General features: G+C 45.3%; 1 protein-coding gene across 1 annotated transcript in view; it reads left to right on the top strand.

Moving 5' to 3' along the window:
• Positions 1 to 3,256: 3,256 nt before the first annotated feature.
• Positions 3,257 to 16,858, top strand: part of LMTK2 (lemur tyrosine kinase 2) — a gene marked incomplete at both ends in the record, with an annotated part of 31,890 nt that continues 18,288 nt past the window's right edge. The window contains 5 exons of the mRNA XM_079542881.1: positions 3,257 to 3,383; positions 12,682 to 12,806; positions 13,679 to 13,823; positions 15,015 to 15,088; positions 15,539 to 15,657. Of these exons, the coding sequence (XP_079399007.1) occupies positions 3,257 to 3,383; positions 12,682 to 12,806; positions 13,679 to 13,823; positions 15,015 to 15,088; positions 15,539 to 15,657 (590 nt within the window). The remainder of the gene's footprint in view (positions 3,384 to 12,681; positions 12,807 to 13,678; positions 13,824 to 15,014; positions 15,089 to 15,538; positions 15,658 to 16,858) is intronic.

Genomic DNA, 16,858 nt, shown 5'->3' with positions numbered 1-16,858 from the left:
AGCTACGTCTCCTATTTTTGTCTTACAGACAAATTTGTAGAGGAAGCTTTAAAGCATGAATATATCATCACAGATGTGATTTGGTCCAGCATTAGACAGTTGTCGGTGGCATAAAGAAAAGAGTTAGAGAATTGGCAGAATTGGTGTCTTGGCTGCCAGTAGCATCTGAGAGTAATGCCTGGAGAAAGCAATTTGTGCACCCATGACTGTATTTCAATTAAGTCAGAAGGAAATCCCGTTGATAAGAAGTTTTTACTGATATTAGCACTTCATATGGCATTTTGATTAAGTATTTAACTACTCTTCCACAAAAATCCATTTGATTAATGACATTGATTCCATAGGATGGTTCAATGGATGAGAGGGAAATGAATTTAATAACAGAAGTAAATAAAAGACTTTTAAATAATTCTACTAATATCTATTTAAAACTGTGATCCACCTTCATGTCTGCATGTTAAGACCTCTTCACATTCCACCTGTCTGAAGGCAAAGCAGGCAGTGCCATTCCCCATCAGGGCCCTGGAGCTCCTGTGGGTGCTCCCAGGTCTACAGAATGAAACCGTGACCGCACCTCCCAGGACATCTGGTTCTGAAATATTTCCTGAGAAGAATGCAGTTCTGTGGATTATGACAGGAGCTGCTGGGCCACTATTTAACACATTTTTAAACTCATATAAAGGGAATTTGGGGTCAGTGATTCAGAATACACCTGGCTGTATTTCTCAGGAGTTTGTCTCTCCGTAAGCAAACTGAAGCATTTGTGGGAGAAAGCGGGGAGTTCTGCTCTACCCATTTGAGAGTGACAGTTACAGAACGAGGGGAAAATATTTGACTGAAATAAGCAAACTACTCATCATTTTGAACCCGCCTTTCCTTGGGAGCTATATAAAATCATGTTGTGGGCTGGAGTATTGGAACAGCAGTGAACAGAGGAGGATGCCTTTGGTTACGTAGGAACTCTACTTGGTCTCTTCTACCTGAAAGTGCAGGTTTAAATCAGTGACATTCATTTAAGGCTCTGTTTACAGGCAGAGGAGCACATTGCTGGTAAGTATAAAAAGAGAGCAGTGACACCAAAGGAAAATGTATTACATGATGGAATGAGAGGTTCTTTGTTTTTTTTCTGGGGGGCAGAGCATGTCTTGATGTTGGTGTATAAGGAAACTAACCATCACACTTAGGGCACAGAGCTGCAGTAAAGGCTTCATTCTGTTCTCAGCTGTGTGGCTGGTGCTCAGTTCTGTTTCATAGTAAGGAAGTTGTGAATCTTTTGGGGCTTTATTCACAGCTATGCTGAAGACCTCTAACACCCTCTGGCAACTTGCTCAGTCTGCTAGACAGTATTCCTTCTGCACCAATGATGTTAGCAAAAATATTTAAGAACATCGACTGAGAATAAAACCATCAACATCCTTTAGTTGATCCAATTATCTCTGTCTAAAAAAAGGTTTTAACACCTCCCACACAGAACAGCAGCTCCAGTAATTTGGCAGTGCTAACAGCGCATAATCAAGAAACATGAGGCTGTGATGTGGTAATACATCCCATCTTGTGTACAGGAAGAGTTTTGTTTTATTTAAGTAAATATATTTTCTGTGTGAGCACCTTTTGCATTACTTGTTGGCGGGTTGCTCATCCCATTAGTATCCGAGAGCTGCTGCAAATGTTAAGCTGCAGATGGGGGAATGGTAACAGGCTGTCGGAGATCAGGCTTTGTGTCGCTGAGTTTAGGATGCTCATGGGGTGTTTGGAGCTCAGCAGCACCTGTGAGTAATGCAGAACAGGGAATTGAAGGGCTGGTTATATAGCTTCTTATTCCATCAGTGACTAATTCACAGCTCACCTTACGTGTACCATCATTACAGAATAGTGCTCTGACAAGTCCTTTAATGATACGGTAACTTCCCAGATGGTATTACAACATGTTGTGTTATCAGTAAATTACATCAAAGGCTTAGCATTCAATTAGGATAGGGCGGGCTCTGAAATGAGGCGGTCTGCTGTGTTTAAAATGCACTGAATTGTTCTCGCTGTTGAAATGAGAACACCCTTATGCTGCAAACCTGCTGACAGGCCACAAATGAAGTTTTAAGCTTTAGGTCTGTAGCTGCTTGTGGAATTTGCATGAAGCCGGTGTCAGAACTGTCTTAGAGCCGAGATGTGCCCACAACACAGCGAGGCTGGGTAACCATCACTGGAAATAATGGCTATGGTGCAGACCAGCGGCTGCAGTCCCGACATCCACCTCAGCAGGAAGGCTGGGTAGAGCGAAGAAGCAAAAACTTGTCTTCGAAGTTTCCAGTAGATGAGTAGAGATAGGTAAAGAGCTGGCTGCGTGCTTGTCACCAGTCTTCTGCAGAAGACTATCTGAACTGAGATATTATCTATTTGTGCCTGAGAAAAACAACAATAATGATGTGTCACGCATGGCACACTGCGCTGATGTGAAAGACAAGGGGCCTTCCAGTCCGAAACGTGTAGGGCCAGCAGGCAAGGAGCGCCTCTGAGCTGCTTATTGCTACCTGATGCTTTTACGGAGTGAGCAGCACAACGCATTAGCAGGAGCGGGCTAAAACAAAGGAAGATCGTCTCCCACATTATGATTGAACTCAGATATTTCTGGTGGAAGGAAAGCTAATTCGAACACATCAGAAAATGCGGGTCATTGGGTAACGCAGCCAGCGTCCTCGCGTCGGACGCACGGCGCCCCGCACAGCCAACTCGGCAGCGCCGCACTCCGTCCCGCGCACGGCTCAGGCAGCCTCCTCCCGCTGCCCCGCCCCCGGGCCCGCGCTGCCGGCCGATTGGTGCGGGGCTCCTTCAGTCCGTGGCAAGCCCCGCCCCCTCCCGGCGTCGCTCGTGCGCGTCGATTGCCGAGCGCTCCGCACCGTTCTTGCGCCGCAGCCCGCGCCCGGCCCGACTCGACCCGTGCGGCGCGATTGGCTGATCTGGACGTCAATCTCGGATCGGCTCCGTCCCGACCAGCGGTCCCGCCCCCCAAGCGCGGGGCGCGCGTCGATTGGCGCGGCCGGCCGTCGGTCGGCGAAGCGCCCGCCCCTCTCGGTCAGGTAGCCCGGAAGATGGCGGCGGCGGCGGCGGCCGGAGGGGCCGTGTGAGCGGAGCGCGGACGCCGATGCCGCGGAGGGCCGCGCCGTGGAGGCGGGGGACAGCGGCTGCCGCAGGAGCTCCTCGGAGACGCTGAGAGCCTCCAGCCCCTCGATCGGCGCTGAGCCGAGGGCCGGCGGCGGAGGACATGCGGCGGCACGAGGGGCTCGGCCCGGCGGCCCGGCGGCGGGGGGTCGGCCCGGCCGGGCTCGCCGTCCTGCTGTCGCTGCTTCTGGGGAGTGGCGGGGCCGCCCCGCTTCCGCCGGCGGGCGCAGGTGAGGCGCGGGAGGCTTCGCGGCGGGGGCGGCCCGGGCGCGGGGGCTGCGGGGCGCGGCCGTGCCGTGGCTGTGGCCGCGCTGCCCTGCTTCGGGCGGCTGCGGCTCCCGGGATCGCTGGTTCTGCACCGCGCGGCTCTTCCATAGCGGCCGGCTGTGTGAACCGTGCGATCTCGGTGTACTTTCCCCCGTTCCGCCCGTGAGTCGCAGCGGGGCTCCGTGCCCGGGCCGCGGGCGGCGCTTTCCTCGGTGGGAATGCGGTCCCGGCTGCTCGGCTCTGCGTTTGGTAATGCTGGCCGCCTTCGGGCCCGTATCTTCCTGTTCATCTTAAGACGGCGCACGGCCGCTGCGTTCTCCCGATCTCACCGATTGCCGCAGGAAGGTTTATTCGTTCTGATAGGTAGCAGTCGCCTCAGTTATTTCTTTGTGCTCTATTGGTGCTTCGGAACATAAAATTGTATTGGGAATTCTGCTGAGCTCGGCTCAGGTTTGCGCTGAGGTTCGGTTGTGGTGGTGCAGCACGGAGCGGCAGAGCAGGCATGGCAGCAAGTGCGAGGGGGAGCAGTGAAGCTCAGCGCTTTGGCTGCTGTGCCACGGGAAGTAGCAAAACAGGGTGTGGATCCCACAGTTGCTTTGCTTTGGACCTACGTTTTTCCCCATTTATTTTCTTCCCATGGAAGCTTCAGAGTTGTTCATGAGTTACTGCTTCTGTCAGCCTTCCTTGAGGTTGGTCCTTCTACAATAAAGTTCTGAGAAAAATGAAAACCCTGGGAAGCCCTTGGTCAAACTTGTATTTTCTTTGAGGGTTGGTGACAGTTTTCTCATTTATGAAATATGTGAAAAATTTCCCAGTGATGCTGACTTATCATCAGGCCGTGAGTTAGGACGGCGGAGTTCTGGGCGGCAATCTTTTCCTTTTTGATGTCTGTTCCTTTCCTGAAATGTTGTTAGCTTTTCTGTTTCAAGGCAGGTGTCAGTGTGGGCACCAAGTGTTCTCAAAATGACCCAGCTTTTTTTTTTTTTTTTTTAATGAAAGTTCCTCTGCTATCAAAACTACGCCACGTATCCTACAAAGCTCAGAGATGTGGAGGTAACTTTTGTGATGCTGTCACAAACCTGACCTGTCAGAACGGAAAGTCATGCTAAGCAAATTGCTCTTTTGAAACAGCCTTTGCTTATTGTGACTTTTTCCCTTGTGTATCCCGGGAAATTGTTTTGATTTCCTATGTTGAGAGTGGCGGTCGTTGGTGACTTTTGGAATAAATTACGGACTCTGCTTTAGGCCTTGGCAGCTCTTTCAGCTCACCACTGCACACAGCCTCATGCATGAGAGTTGTGAAGTTAGGAATAATTGAATGGACTTTTCTTAAAATAATAAGTAATGGGTTTTGGAGTTATTTCACAATCTCCCAGTTGTGCACCTTGCAGGAAGGGCTGCTTCTCTGGTGGTGGAGAATCATTTTGATCTGTCCAGCCTTGAGCGCTGCTGGAGAGATGGTGGTCAGCAGAAAAAGGAGGAAAGGAGGTGTGTGTGAGGTGCTTGTAGTGACCTCTGTGGAACGGTTCCTGGCATATGCCCATAATGAAGAGATTTCTCTTTTGAGAAGGCAGTTAGGAAGCAGGATGGCAATGGCAGGTTCTAGCAAGACTGGCTTGAATTCCTTGTTCAAAAACGTTCCATTTTGTGGAACTACTGTGGAATTGCAGCAGACAGAGTCTGTGGAATTGTCGTGTTCCCAATGTCTTCATCAAGATGAATGATGCAGCTCATGCTTTTAAGTATGGCTTCACAGTGTTTGCAGATGAAGGTGTGCCCTGATGGTGTGTTCTATATTTGTCTCTCATGTTTGAGGCTGTATTTCCAAATGTGCTAGAAAAAAAAAAAAAGGAGGTGGTAGAGGAAGGAAGGCTTTTATTGTTCCCCTGGTGTGGTCCATAGCAATTACTGTAGAAAATAGGAAAAGCAAGATGTTGAAGATGCTGCTAGCTAGAAACAGAGTGATTAATTTATTCACTGAATGGGAAGGGAGGGTACTGGGATGTGCTGTGACTGTTGTGAATACGAGGGCTGACCTGCTAGAGGTGAGAGCTGAAGACAGGTCTAGCTGACTCCCACCTCTGAGGGGCCACACGACCTGACCTGCTCCAGGTTAGAGCAACTGGGAGAATGAAGTACTTCGGCTGTTCTGAGCCTGTGGAGCATTAGGTGTTCTACCCGAGTGCATCAGGCCAAGATGATTATCACTTTTAGCGTTGTGTGGCTGAAGGAAGGGTATTTGAGAAATGCTCTTCAGCGGTAATTTTTGCAGACAAACATACTGCATCATAATCTGACACTTCTGCTTTGCTGCACTAAAGCTTTGCATTCTAATTCAGGTGCTCTCTCTCTCTTTTTGACTTGGATTTTCATACTTGACCTTAATTCAGCTGCCTCTCCAGAAACCTGGGAATTGGAATCAAGGGTATGTATGTTAATGTCAGAGGAGGCGCTTCTGTCATCTCTGCTGTATGAAGTCCTTGCAAATGCAAAGGAACGGGGGCTCAAAACTATTCTTATTTTCCCGTATAACTTGAATAGGTGGTAGCATTTTTCACAGGTGTGTTCAGTTTTACATTTGTGATGATTGCAGTCTGCTCAGCTGGACGGAGGCAGCAGGGCTGGTGCCTGACTGCTTCCTTGCTTTGCACAGAGAGCTTCAGTGCTGGGGCTGCCCTTTGCAGCAGCTGAATGCCTGGCAGTGAATCCTTGTTGAAGATCCAGGAAGGGACACCGATAAATTGATGTTAGCATCCAGAGGCATCTAGAACTTTGTGCGGCTCTAACTGGTGTAGTCAAATGGCTAGAGACAACAACTTTTTAATTATGAAGATGAGTTCTCTAGTTCCTAGTCTTGGGAAAATTGTTGCTTTTGAGCTGCTTTGGCTTGATGTTTACTGGGAGTTCTGTCAGAGCGAAGCCTGCTTCTGTTTGTAGCCTGTGGTTTGGTATTGCATGCAGTGTGTGTGACTGCCGTGCATGCAGACAAAAGCAAATTTCAAATCATATGCAAAGTAGAGAGTCAGATCACTTGAAGCTGAGAAAAGTCTTGCTTGTACAGGGGTTTTAATCATGATGCAGTTTTCTTGGGAGTGGTCTGTCATTTCACCTTTCTTCTTGCTTTCAAGAATTAAATATGTTTACTTATCCCTTTATCTCTTGTTCTAACTTCTGATCCAGGTACCTACTAATTGTCCAGCTAGAGCTGCTAGGTTGCCTTTTCTCTTTTGTTTCTCCCTATGACTTTGTGACTGTTTGTGAAGTGAGAAGCCAGCCCTGACTCTTGGCCTGCAGGAATGTCCCGTGTGAGGCGTTGTTCTCAGGCTGGGTCTGCTTTCTCTGCCTGTAAGGGTCCACAGTTGGCTACAGCTAACGCAGTCCTCCTAGAGGGCTCCTTTGTTCTCTGATCTCATCCAAACTATTTCTGCAGTAGGTGTACAGTGCGTGGAGCGCCAGAGGTGTTTGGGGTTTGGCTTTGGACCTGCCTAGCTGTTTAGTGTGCATGCCTTGTATCTGGAGCTTGATATGGTGCTGGATACAATTTGCAATAGGTTTGTCACTTCTGTTGTTGTGTTTTTGTTGTACTGCAGTTATAAAAGACACAGCTTTATAGTTGGAGCTGTTGGAAGCGTGTCATGAGAGCTGTTGCAGCCTGCCTGTGTAGTTTAAGCATAACTTGTAGTAAGGAGGTGTTGGGCCTGGCACTGCTTGGGCAGAGTGGTGAGGAAGCGGGCCGTCTCAGGGAGCTGTATTCTGTATTTGGTTCTTGGGGTGAGGTGCTGGTCCAAAGCAGCACGTTCTCCAACGCTGCTCTCAGAGAAGTTTCCTTAGAGGTGCTGCAGTGATTCAGCAGCAGTGTGAGGTGTTTCAGGGTTACTTTTGTACCCTGAGATTTCTCTGTTATGAGAGTGGTAGGAAAGTTGGATAGTAGACTTTCAGGTATCGGCTTTCAGCAGAGCAGATCCTGTTCTCACAGATCAGACTTTTATCTCATGGGCTCTTCTTCTTCCTAGAGATTCTTCAGCTGTGAATGGGAATGAGAAATTGGGGTGAAGGAAGCTCTTGGGGCAAAATGTTGGTGCTTGCCTTCTTTCCTGTGTACCTTACCCAAGTCTTACTTGAGAGCTTACAGCATCAGCTGCAAGATCAAGGTTCCCAAAAATACCACCAATGAAGGTTGCATGTATAAATTCCTTGCATAATTAATTTGTCTCTTCAAAAGCAGTGTATTAGTTTGTGTACCTATAAGTGGTGGGAGGAAGAGATACTGATATTTTGGTTTCCATGCTACAGGTACTTCTGATGATTTGAGATACCATGATAGGTAATCTTCTCATGCTTTAAATGATTGTGGTCTGCTTTGGTTTGGGGAAAAAAAAAGAACAAATCTGCAGCCTCAATTGAAGGGAAGGTGTAGCACGTGAGATTGCACTGTATTGGGCAGGAATTAACTGTAAGAACCAACATCTAGCAGCAGTAGTGTAAATATAAATGTGTACATATGTGTGTGTATATATGTATATATACACTTAACAACTGTGTATTACCTTTGCAGTATAATTAGTTACCCAGATTTTCCAGACACATTACCATGAAAGCACAGCATATGCTATGATTGAACTAATCTGTTTTTCACCTGAAGATCTTGCTTTCTGCAGGTTGGAAACTTTAACACTGCAACTTCAAACCAGTCTTGTTCTCTGACCACTTCCCAGCCATTCCCAGCCCTTAGCTAATCCTTATTAAATTGGAGCAGTGTGCTGTTTTGTGGGCAGTTCTTTGACATCAGTGGGGACTTGTTGGGCAATGGATTAAGGACAGCAGTGTAAAGCTGGTCCTGAGCTCGTGGTTTTAAACCTGATGCCTGATCGGCAGTGCTGAGGTGGGCAGAGCAGGTGTTGAGAAGAAGGTGGAGATTGGAGCTGTGGTGTTCGGAGGATGCTGGATTTTGTGGGAATCCAGTGTTACTGCAGATGCTCCTGCCTTGGGATGTGTAACGTCTGCCAGTCCTGACTTCACAGTGAACGTGAGCAGCTAAAGCAGCTCACTTGAAGCACAATGTAGAAGTATTTAGGAGGGGCATGGGGTAGAATGGTTAGAAAAAAACATTGGTATAGGTGGTAAGAGAGGCTTCTAGTCTTTTTAGGGACAAATGGGAGGATTGAGATTGTTTGCCAAGAATTGCTGGTACATACCAAGTTGTGAAATGAAGCAGCTGATAATTCTTCTTGAATGCATGCACAGGACATGATGATGTCAGGGTTACGTGTCCACAGAACACCTGTAGCTGTGAAACTGGCTTCTGTTTGTGGGGCTTTAGGAGGGAGGGCAAAGATTTGGTTATCTCCTGGGAAAAGGTCAGCAGAAAGTTTCCGTTTGCTGTCTTTGTTGTCCTTGTCTCTGGAGATGAGCTGATGTGGAGAAGAGCTGGTGGTTGTTCCAAAGCAGTGGCTGTGTACGTGTCCCAGGCTTTCACCCTGCCTGCTCCTCCCATGGGGTTGGAGGGGGGTGAAGCGTTTCAATTCCTGTCTATAAGGATCCAGTAAGTAGCTGAATAACTTGTGTGCGGTTTTTTTTTTCACTACTGGTGAATTTTTTGTCCTCTTATTTTTGTCAAAGTGTGAGACTGATTGAGGCCATGGAAGGCAATTCAGGCTTAGGCAGGAATTCCTTTCTGACAAACAACTAATTGCTGCCTCTTGTCTTCAGAAAGACAAAGCACAAGTGTGTGTGTCAGTACTTTGTGTGGTGCTCCTGAGGTTGGTAAGAGCTCCTTTTCCTGGGTGGCTATTGGCATTTTCTGCAGGTATAAGGAGGAAGGGAAAAGAAAATCAGGTGATAAACTGCTTCTGTCTAAAGAGGTGTTTGTCATGTCATCCATAGCAAAGGTTACTTCGGTTAGCTATGCAGACTTTGCCTTATCTGAGACAAGGATAATAACAGCATGCCGAGAGGAGGAGGATTTTGAAATAACTCCCTTCAGGTAGTAGAATTCTCCACGTTTTGTTCAGTGTCATTTTTATTGCTTTCAAACTTTTGGCTTTTCTTTGAATGGCAACACACTGAAAATCTGAAAGCCAAGATGTCCATATGTCAGGTAGGAGCCTGCCTAATGCTCTGTAAGGGGGGTTGTGTGCGTCAGTTCTTTGCAGTTTGCTCAATGAAGGAATCATCTGAATTAATTCAGACATTTGCAAGCAGTTTTAGATTTCCTGAAGGTGCTGGCATTGTGCTGAGGGCATCAAGTCAATGAAAGCCATCTGAGTCTTGGGAATGTTCCTTCCTGCTGTATTGGTAATGGCCATTCAAATCGAATGGCTGATTGGAAAAAGGAGGCCTGTTAAGTGCCTCCCCTCCTAAGATTCACCTTGTTACCTTTCAAAAAGCGGTCTGAAATGTAAGTAACAGTCCTTCAAAACTTTTAAGTTTGTTTGCTCTTGTTGTGTTTCAATTGAGGATTAGTGGTGATTTGATGCAATTCTGATTCATTGTAAAGTCCACTGTAATGTGGCATCGCACGGCTGAGCGCTGTACAAATGTCTGCTGAAACCTTCTCAAAGACAGTGCTGTTGTTTGGCTTGGCTGTTAAATGGAGCATAGCAGAAAAAGTTGGGATGAATGGAATGCACGGCCTGATGAAATTAGCAGATAAAGTTTTTTTGGTGAAATAAAGGAGTTGTAATGCATGCTGAGCATTTATGGTGTCATCCTGACTGGGTTGCACAATGGGTACGTGTAGGATTGTTTGCAGCAGGCCTTTGTTTTAGTCTTAGACCTTCACCTCTGGGCCTTCCTAGGCTGGGTTGTCCGTGTTGGTTTTGTGCAGCAGCCCTGCAGATGTCACAGAGTGAGCAGATGTAGGAAAGACCCTTAGTGGGAAAAGATGGCATTCTGAATCTGACTTGGGAAGCGTTCTCCACTCCCACCCGGCCCTTTACAACTAATAGCTAGCACAGAAGAGAATGACAGCATTATTTAGGAAAAGGGGAGCTTTTGAACTCATGCTTGTAATACAACACTGATGTAGTGAGGTTTGTATGTTTAATCTGGTTGCGTTAATATCTATGAATAGCACAAGTAAGTGTGGTGTCGTTTAACAGGTGCCATGGAGGTAGCAGGGGAGCAGAGCACTGAAGGTCATTCCTTAGTGCTGTAAAGGTGCTCTGCTCTGACTCGGAGTCGTAAAGTAACATCGTGGTTCCTGATGTAGTTTGGTGGTGTTGAAGAGTCAGTGTCAGCGAGTGCTGTCATCTGGATTGGTGCTGGGAATAGCTGCAGTGATCAGTGAGAGCTGCCATTGCCGTGGCTGCTCCTGAGAGGAGAGCCTCTGCCTTCTGCAGCGGGGCTGTGGTCGCATAGCAACTACTGTGCTGAAAGCTGAAAATCAGATGCTGCCTTGAAGTTGGCTGTGCCCTAAGATGCTTCGTGTGTGGTGTGCTCTGCCTTTCTCCTGGCAGTGAGTGTCTTTTGTCAGTGTGCTCTGTGATGTTTGTCATGTACAATTTGTTTGTCCCCCAAGCTTAGAAATGTGCAGTGTGGTGCTGTCACTTCTTTACTTAAAGCCCAGTTTCATGAAGATGTGAGACTTTAATTGATGAATCTTACTGAAGCAAATCTGGGAGAGGCCAGGCTTGTGCTCAGTGACTTTTGGTAACTGGTGAGGGAAGAAGGGCAGGGCTGTCCCTGCTGCAGGCAGGCAGTGCTGCTGGTCCTGTCCTGCTCCTGTGGGCTGGTGCTGCTGTGCCTGGGGGAGGGGTTGGGGGTTTGCTGCGGATCTGGGCAAAGAATGAATTAAAGCAGGCAAAAAACCAACTTGTTGGCTTAGTTGCTGTGTTTGGCAGATGAGTCTGCTGTCCTACGAAGAAAGTCAACTGAAGGTATCCAGAATCCTGAGCTATACACATTGCTTTGAGTTGGGCCTGATATGAAAGCCTTATTCCCTCCCCTCCCAAAGCTTGCTGGTTGGTACTGAGGTGTGTTCTCATGCCTATGCCTGATCCTGAGGGTGCCTGCATCATTTATCATTGCTGCTTTTTCTGTGTCTTCATCTACTTGCACAGGTACCAGGTTTGACTGCAGATCATTCAGCGCTGTGTCAAACTGCGCTGCCTGTGCTCAACCAGTGACTCCCATCATTGAATATGTATTCATGCAAGACATTAAAATAGCTTCACTTATAAAAAAATAAATTACTTCAATTATAGGTTGTCATCATTTCATATTTAATTTTGCATTCATCTTTTTAAAAAGTGCAAATTAAAAAAAACCACTTCTTAATGACTATAACAGTGCCTTCAAAGCTTATCCAAATAGAGATGGATTCTGTAATTCTTGGTAAGCAGCACTGAGTTGTGTGAGTCATAAAATGCTATTCTGTAAGTGTTGCAGGAACTTGCCCGTGATAATTAGCATTTTTCTTACATTAAAGCTTTTTTTTTAAGTGTTGTGTATGAATGTTTTCCCTGCATTCTTGGAAGCTTGGGTGCCTTCCATCTTAATGAACCATCTCATTCAAAGGTGATCTTTGTGTTGTTTGTTTTTTTTTTTTTTTTAACTTCATTCCCTTTTCCAGTTGGCTGCTGTTCACCTTTTCTTGGGGGTTGCAGAAGTTGTGTAAGGTTAGGAAGTACATTTTATTCCTGGACATGTAAAGAGATGGTCATGTTCTGGCAGAGTGTAACTTGTGTAGGACTTCAGGCTCAATAACCAAAATGTTCAAGAGTACATCTTAGTTTGAGATGGAGACAAATCACCTAAAGAATGGTGGGAATTGGAAATGCAGAGTGGAGGTGTTTAGATTCATTTTGCTTTTGTGAAAGCAACTTGTGGTTGCCATGCATTCATTGAAAGATACAGGAGTGCCTTATAGTATATCCATACACAGCCCACATGAGGATTCCTTCTGGTTACGTTTTTTTTAAGGCAGGGTTTGTAGCTCACTGGAACCAACCCCAGCGGCCTGGATCTCTCCTGTCCATGTGTAGTCATCTCTGAGTTGATCAGATGGAGTCCTGACGTTTGGGGCTGCTGCTGTTCACCGCCGCCCAGTGCTGGGGCCGTGGGAGCTCTGTCTGTGTGCCGGGCAGGCGGCCGAGCTGTGTGCAGCTGTGCACAGGAGGGTTGGCCCCTTCCCTTTGCTTTTTCGTTCGTCCTTTCCACAGAGCTAAGCTGAAACCCGTGGCGGGTGGGTAGGATATTTGGGAGCAGCGCCTTCTGACCCCAGAGGTACTTCTGTAATACCACATACGTGCTTGTTTCCAGGACAAGGAGCGGCAGCTGAAGTTTCCTCATCTTTTGCCATTCTGTCTGTCTGTGCTCTGGTAGTCCTGGTGGTGCTGCTTGCAAACTGTGTCTCCTGCTGCAAAGACCCAGAGATCGATTTCAAGGTAGGACTTCAAGTTAGAAATGTTCATGCACATGATATTGGCAGCTGCATTCTGGTGTTTCTGCCTCACTGTATGTGTTCTCTTCTGAATATCCAGCTGTCTGAACACTGGGCATAGTGCTGTGACTGTATGAGCACTCAGTCTGTGCTGCAGTCAGCGTCCCGGCCTTGTCAATATCATTGCTGTCTATTAGGATCAATAGTGAAAGTGTACGCTTGAGACAGTTTTACTATAAAGAACCCTTTTTGGGCTTGTTTTATCTTTTAATTTACTTTTAGTCTGGTGGTAGGGTTTAAGATATTCCTCTCAGGTGATATTGAAGATGCATATCCAGTGTAGTAAACATGCTGAATTTATTAGCAGAGAGCAGTTTCTTCTGGAACATCAGTTATTGGTGTTCATAAATTTGTGTGGCTCTTTTTCTAGAAATATATCTTAAAAATGTATATATGGAAAAAAGTGAATAAGGAAAAGCCCTGAAAAACCTAAGTTTTTTTGATAAAGAAATGTAAGCATCAAGTGTTGTCTTTAAGTCAGTAATAAATCGAAAGTAAGAAAAGGAAATAAAAATAAAAAAAAAAAAGGCTTGTCACTTAGTAATGATGTGAGCCTCCTTAGCACTGTGTGTTCAGAGGCAGTGCAATTCCTTTAAATGTTGGTGATTTACAGTTTTTCAGGTTTTTAGGTTCCTTTTCATGTTACCAGGTTATTGCCCTTAAAATGAAGCCCTTTGTATTGGGTCCTAGTTTGTTTTCACCTGCAGCCGGTTACTCTGTTGTAGTCTGGTTTGTGGATTCAGATAGGAAACCAGAAGAAATGCAGTGCTAATTTTAAGCCAAATATTAGCTTAATTACCGAGATTTTTATTTCAGGAATTTGAAGATAACTTTGATGATGAAATAGATTTCGCGCCCCCAGCAGAAGATACTCCGTCTGTTCAGTCTCCAGCAGAAGTTTTTACTCTTTCAGTTCCCAGTATTGCTTTACCAACTCCATCCCAGTTTCCATCTCGTGCAGGTAAGATAAATTTTACACTGAGAAAAGAGAAGTAGGGAATTTATTCTCTAGCACTGTGTAGCTGATCGTGCTTGGCTTCCTGCTGTGCAGGTTTGACTGTTACGGATGTGAACTGAGTGAATTTATCTGGGGTATAGGATGAAATCTCTGTGCTTTACCTTGGAGCGGGTGCTTTGCAGGGTGGCTGAACAGAATGAGCGTGGCTTGAATCAGCTTAGACTCCTTGCTTTATGTGTCACATCAGGGGTTGAAGTTGCTCTGGGATGTTACTACTGCTCTGTAGTAGTTCTCTTCATGGCTGAGTTGTCGTTGGATTTTATCCATTAGCCTTAAATGGAAGCAAGAGTAAATCTCTTACTTGACAGCAGTGCTACTGTGTGGGCTGCATCACTTTCTTAGTGTCACTGTGAGCTTCTCATGCTGTAGATGTGGTAATGCTAAGAGGACATTTTATTTTGCTTATGTGAAAGAATTTTGGGAATGTATTCCTTAAGACAATTTCTGTTTAAAAAAGGAAAAAGAGACTAAGTCTCTTTATTGGTATTTCTAGCTAATTAGCAGAGAGGTAAATACTGCTGAATCTCTTCTACAGTACAATCTGCCATTGTTGCTGTCCATCCTCTGCCAGGATTTTTTGTCTTGTTTTCTGTCCTCTGCCTCTGTTCTTTATGTACATTATTTTTAGTCAGAAAGTGTCCTCCTTCCAGATGGTAGCTGTAAGTAGGGCAGCTGGGCTGAAGAATAAAGCAGTCTAACCTATTCTCTTGCAACGGTCACCCTAACTTAACTGTTCAAATGTAGAAGCAGTGAGTGTTTTAGTTTTTATTCTGTTTCCATAGGTAACCTTTCTGGGTGGGTTATTTGCTTTGCCCAACTATGGTGTATGATGTTGGGATTGCAATTCAACTTTCTCACTGAACGTGTTAGAAAGGTGTGTGTGGGTAAGGATAGTCTGTGGTGGCAGTGGGGTTCTGTAGTACAAGTGGTTTAGAAGCTGAGAAGTTTCTCCCCAGCACTACTGTCACAACGTTACCTTCACTCTTGCCTGTGTCTGTTTTGGTGCCCAGCCTGAAAGTGTGCGTATCATTGGGAATAAATATTGTAAGAGCTTGTATTGTTTCCTCCACTGTTGGATAACTGGCAATCTGAGTGGTTTGGTGTGTCTAACCTTTCTTCTGTTGTGTATGACAGATGGATCAAAGTCTCAAGTTGCACGTCAGAGTCTAAACTACATCCAGGAAATTGGAAATGGCTGGTTTGGAAAGGTGAGAAGTTTCTAATATTGTACTGCAGTTAGAATTATAGTCCAAAGTAACTAGACTAGTGTATTTCCTTCAAAGTAATAGCATAGGAAATGAGGTTTGCTTGCACATACTTTTTAGCTGTGATTATTACTGCTTTAATTTACCCGTAGCTTCTTACAAAGCCATTTAGTATCTACAGATCTCACTTCCATCGAATTGAATTCATGCATTCTGTTACTGCCAATGCTTTCCAGGAAAAAGTCTTAAGTAAATAAATGCTCTTCTCAAGAAGGGCTGTCTTCTGAAAATGAATGGGTAATGAGTTGTCAGGACTTATGAAGTATGGACATCTACACGCACTGACAAGCCAGAAAATCTGTGTTGCAATATGTTTTTAGCTCTTGTTTCTTTTTGTAGAGAAACATATTTTTTTGGCCTCTGATTAAAGGCACAGTGATTATAATTTTTCAGGTTCTGCTTGGAGAAATCTACACAGGCAGTAGTGTGGCACGAGTGATAGTGAAGGAGCTAAAAGCAAGTGCGGGTCTCAAGGAGCAAGAACAGTTTTTAAGAAGTGGAGAGCCATACTAGTAAGTAATATTCTGTAACTTGGTTACCACAAGCACTTCATGCTACTGCTTATGAGTTACGCAGGTTCTTAAGTTTTATTTCTCTGCTTGCCCTTTCTTACAAATTAAATTCTTGTCTCTAAGGTGTGAAATACAACTGATCCAAAATGAACAAGATTTGAGTTTGCTTAGATAATGAGTTCTTTGCTTAAATGGTTGGTAGTTATTTGTTCATGACTGGAAAACACTTTGGTTTATCAGATAATTCTGCTGCAGCTGTTCAGAAAAATCCTGGTGTTGCAAACCAACCCTATGTCTAAGTACTTGCTTCTAAGAACTGAGCTTTAAGTCTTGTGCTTGGATTTCCTGTTGGAGGTAGAACTGGCAGTGTGTTGTGTTACCATGTATACGTAAAGTTTTTGAAGTTTCCATATTCAAAAAAACTAAATACAGCATAGTGCTAAAACGAATTCTGCTCCCAAAGCTTGCAGTGCAGAAATAAAGCACTCAGAATGGCATTAACTTCTGTCCAGTAGTACTCCACAGCTCAGGAATGGTTAGTCTGAAAGAAAATGCTAACAAAATAGTAGTGCTTGGTGTTCTCTTCCTTGTGTGTTACGATTGGAAGATTTCTGTACGATTTGCTTCCTGAAATTGAGTCTTTACCTACTAGAGAGGAGTTGGGTGCATGCTAAAGGGAGGGTAATTTCTCTTCTTATGTTTTGGAAATGACGAGAGTCCTCCAGAGAGCTCTGTGGATGAGTGGAATAGAGAAAGGAGTATCATGCATTCCTTAAGGTGTGGCTTATCTTGCCTAAATGTGCTACAAATGAGGGTGATGGAGAGCTTTCTTCTCTCAGTTCTTTCTCTTGCCCTAGTTAGTTTGCATTTGAGCTTAAATTGTTGGCAGCTGTCAGAAGATGAAATCTCATGCCTTCTGCTGCATTGGCACGAGTGCTTTTTATGAAAGTTAGAAGAGGAAACTGATCTGTCTGGGAACTACCCTGGCTAACAGAAAGGTTTAGCTTTTAGCCAGATCAGTTCCTTAAGCATAGTGCATGAACATTTAGTTTTAGTATGAGGGAATGCTGGGGGTGGGAGCAGAGGAGTGACTTGTTTGTGGCAGTGTCAGTTTTGTGGTTTTGCTATCCTGCACATTTCAGCCTCTTTCAGTGATTTGCTGCCACAGTACAGAGTGGATATAAAGGTGCAAAGAGAATCT

This window comes from Tetrao urogallus (assembly GCF_951394365.1).
Source record: "Tetrao urogallus genome assembly, chromosome: 15".
NCBI classification, from domain to species: Eukaryota; Metazoa; Chordata; class Aves; order Galliformes; family Phasianidae; genus Tetrao; species Tetrao urogallus.
The sequence above is the reverse complement of the archived record's forward strand: the minus strand, read 5'-3'. Positions and strand labels throughout refer to the sequence as shown.